Raw genomic sequence first — 3,419 nt, forward strand, 5'->3', positions numbered from 1 at the left:
CTATCCTTTGTCAGAAAAATTACGCGGTATATATAGGTAAAAGATTAAATTTTAATGGTTTATCCATATATTGAACATTCTTTATTGAGGATCTTTTTTACTTATTTCAAATTTGAACAATCTAAATGAAATTCCTGGCTTCGCCAGCTTCACTACGGCTTTTCATTATAATGATTTATTTATTCATTCATTTTTTTTATATTTTTACACTGCTTACCAAAAATTAATTCTTCCCTAGAATAATGAATCCCATAAATATTATTAATAATATCTCCTTAGCCGCCTCAAATGTCAACAAACAATCCCCAATTCAAATCTTTGTCATTCTTAAATTCCTACTTGCAGTTGCAGTAAATTATAACGTAGCAATATTTAAACTTTAATTTTTTTGGTCTTTCCAATTTGAACCAACCAAGCTGTTTCTTTATTTATTTCCCGAACCAAATCATTTTCATTCTTAAATTCCCATTTGCACTAAATTATAGTGTCCAGACTTTATCTTGGTCTTTCTAATTTGAACCAATTAGGGTGTTTGACCTATGATTCTGAACCTGAAAATTAACTGTACAAATAAAGCAACTCATTACTTCTTTTCCCTTCATCTGCTTTTCACATTTATGATATCAAATTCCTTATCCAAATTCTTGTAGCCATGAAAAGTTTGAAACCTTGCTCCCTTTTTCCTTTTTTAATTCTCTCATTTCTTATATTCTCCTTCCCTTTGACAACATCAAGAATTCTGTTTAGAGGAAATTCATTTTCAGTTGAAGATGATTCAAATTTCATTACTTCCCCACAAAACACATTCACTTGTGGTTTTTTTCCCATTGGCAATACCAATGCTTATTACTTTGGTATTTGGTTCACAAATTCAAGGGACAAAACTGTTGTTTGGAATGCCAAACAAGAGAGGCCTGTAAATAAACAAGGCTCAAAGTTAACACTAAGAAAAAATGGAGCTTTGGTATTAACAGATGTTGATGACACAATTGTTTGGGAAACAAACACAACATCATTTGATATTGAAAAAGCAGAACTTCTTGAAACAGGTAATTTAGTCTTGAAAAATCCACAAGGTTATATTCTATGGCAAAGTTTTGATTTACCTACTGATACTTTATTACCTCACCAATTTTTTACCAAGAATCATAGGTTAGTACCTCCTTTAAGAAAAGGTAGTGTGTTACCTGGCTATTTTAGTTTGTATTTTGATAGTGATAATGTTTTGAGAATGATATATGATGGTCCTCAAGTTTCAAGTATATATTGGCCTAATCCTGATAGGGATGTGTATTGGAATGGTAGAACTAGTCAAAATAGTAGTAGATTTGCCTATTTTGATAACATGGGTAGTTTTTTCTCAAGTGATAGGCTACAATTTAATGTTTCTGATATGGGGTTTGGGATATTAAGAAGGATGAGTATAGATATTGATGGGAATTTGAGAATCTATAGCTTGGATAATTCGACGGGGTTGTGGAAGATTTCTTGGCAAGCTATTGCACAGCCTTGTATTGTACATGGAATATGTGGGAGATATTCAATTTGTACTTATGCACCAGAACCTAAATGTACATGTCCTCCTGGATATCAGATGTTTAATGATAGTGATTGGAGTAGAGGGTGCAGACCAAGATTCAGTCAAAGAAGTTTGAGTCCTGAACATGTGAAGTTTGTGGAGATTCCTAATGTTGATTACTGGGGTTTTGATCTTAACTTCACTAGTTCTATGTCACTGGAATCTTGTAGGACATTGTGCTTGGATGATCCGCGTTGTCGTGCATTTGTCTATAGGTGAAATGGTGAGGGAACATGCTTCACTAAAGGCATGCTTTTCAACGGCTATAGGTCTCCTGGTTTTCCTGGTACTGCATTCTTTAAAGTACCTAAGAATCTAAGTGGATCGGAATCAGGTCTTTTGAATCTTGAAAGTACTGATGCAAAATGTGGATCGAGTCCAGAAAATGTTCTTTTTGGTACACCTTCTATGTATGAATTGGATTTTAAGAAGGTGAAGTGGATTTATCTTTACTTGTTTTCTTTCACCCTTGGCGGAATAGAGATTCTATTCGTCGTGTTAGGTTGGTGGGCGTTGTTTAGCAAACACGGGATTCCTGCTTCCATTGAGGAAGGATATAAAATGGTCTCATCGACTCAGTTCAGGAGGTTCACTTATACTGAACTTAAGAAAGCAACAAAAAACTTCAAGGTTGAGCTGGGAAGAGGAGGTTCAGGGGCTGTTTACAAAGGAGTTTTAGCAGATGGAAGATTGGTTGCCGTCAAGAGACTTGCAAATGAGTTTCAAGAAGAATTTTGGGCGGAGATGACAACCATAGGAAGAATCAACCACATGCATTTGGTCAGGATGTGGGGATTTTGTTCTGAAGGGAGACATCAGCTTTTGGTGTATGAATACGTCGAGAACTCATCACTTGACAGGCATCTTTTCAAGTCGGATATTCTTGGGTGGAAACAAAGGTTTGTGGTGGCATTAGGGACAGCAAAAGGTCTAGCATACCTTCATCATGAATGCCTCGAATGGGTGATCCATTGTGATGTGAAGCCTGAAAATATACTTCTTGATGGTAAACTCGAGCCCAAGATTGCAGATTTTGGACTAGCAAAGCTCTCCCAAAGAGGCGGCCCTGGTTCAGACTTCACAAAGATTCGCGGAACTAAAGGCTACATGGCTCCAGAATGGGCTTTGAATCAACCTATCACAGCAAAAGTTGACGTTTACGCCTTTGGGATTGTAATACTTGAGATGGTTAAGGGAAGTAGGCTGTCAAGTTGGGTGGTGGATGATGGTGAATGTGATCACGAGCAAGATTCGCAGCTTAGAAAATTTGTGAGGATGGTGAAGAGGGAGATTCAAAGTGGAGAAGACTCTTGGGTGGATAAAGTAGTGGATCCACGATTAGAGGGGAATTTTAACAAGAAGCAAGCTGTGACACTGATTGAAATAGGCCTTTCTTGTGTGGAACAAGATAGAAATAAAAGGCCTAAAATGGCTTCAGTAGTCCAAACACTACTGGAATGTGAAGATGAAACTACAATTCTAACATAGTATGTGAGACTTGTAAATCCCAAGCAGAATGAATACAGATTATCCATTTCCTAAATGTAAAGAGAGCTTGGAATTTGGAAATGAAATTGATAATATTCTTTTCGCTTCCCATTTGAATCAACTATTTTGTTCCTCATCTTTTACCATCACACATATTTTCTTGTTAACTTTTGTTATCTCGGCTAGTTAACTTCTGCAATCTTGATCATATTGGCTAATTCTGTGATGGAAATCTTTCATCTTTAGCTAATTCTGACCCAATATAGCATGGAAATTGCAAAATTATTAACTAAATGACTCAAGCCTACATATAGAAGCAGTAAAAACAAGTACTACGACACTAAGTGCAGGT

The 3,419-nt window shown here is 36.2% G+C and overlaps 2 protein-coding genes across 2 annotated transcripts; both read left to right on the forward strand.

The window, feature by feature from the left end:
• The first annotated feature begins 652 nt into the window (after positions 1 to 652).
• On the forward strand, positions 653 to 3,203 carry LOC107805266 (putative receptor protein kinase ZmPK1). Its single transcript, XM_075222754.1, has one exon. The coding sequence runs from the start codon at positions 653 to 655 to the stop codon at positions 1,796 to 1,798; it is 1,146 nt and encodes a 381-aa protein (XP_075078855.1). The 3' UTR covers positions 1,799 to 3,203.
• On the forward strand, positions 1,829 to 3,203 carry LOC142164619 (putative receptor protein kinase ZmPK1). The gene has a single exon (XM_075222753.1). It carries the CDS (start codon positions 1,829 to 1,831, stop codon positions 3,065 to 3,067), a length of 1,239 nt encoding a protein of 412 aa, XP_075078854.1. The 3' UTR covers positions 3,068 to 3,203.
• Positions 3,204 to 3,419: the final 216 nt, after the last annotated feature.

This window comes from Nicotiana tabacum, chromosome 10 (assembly GCF_000715075.1).
Source record: "Nicotiana tabacum cultivar K326 chromosome 10, ASM71507v2, whole genome shotgun sequence".
Classification (NCBI taxonomy): domain Eukaryota; kingdom Viridiplantae; phylum Streptophyta; class Magnoliopsida; order Solanales; family Solanaceae; genus Nicotiana; species Nicotiana tabacum.

Bases quoted from the DNA above. Each gene is read 5' to 3' on its own strand.
- LOC142164619 (XM_075222753.1), top strand. From the start codon at position 1,829: ATGCTTTTCAACGGCTATAGGTCTCCTGGTTTTCCTGGTACTGCATTC.
- LOC107805266 (XM_075222754.1), top strand. From the start codon at position 653: ATGAAAAGTTTGAAACCTTGCTCCCTTTTTCCTTTTTTAATTCTCTCA.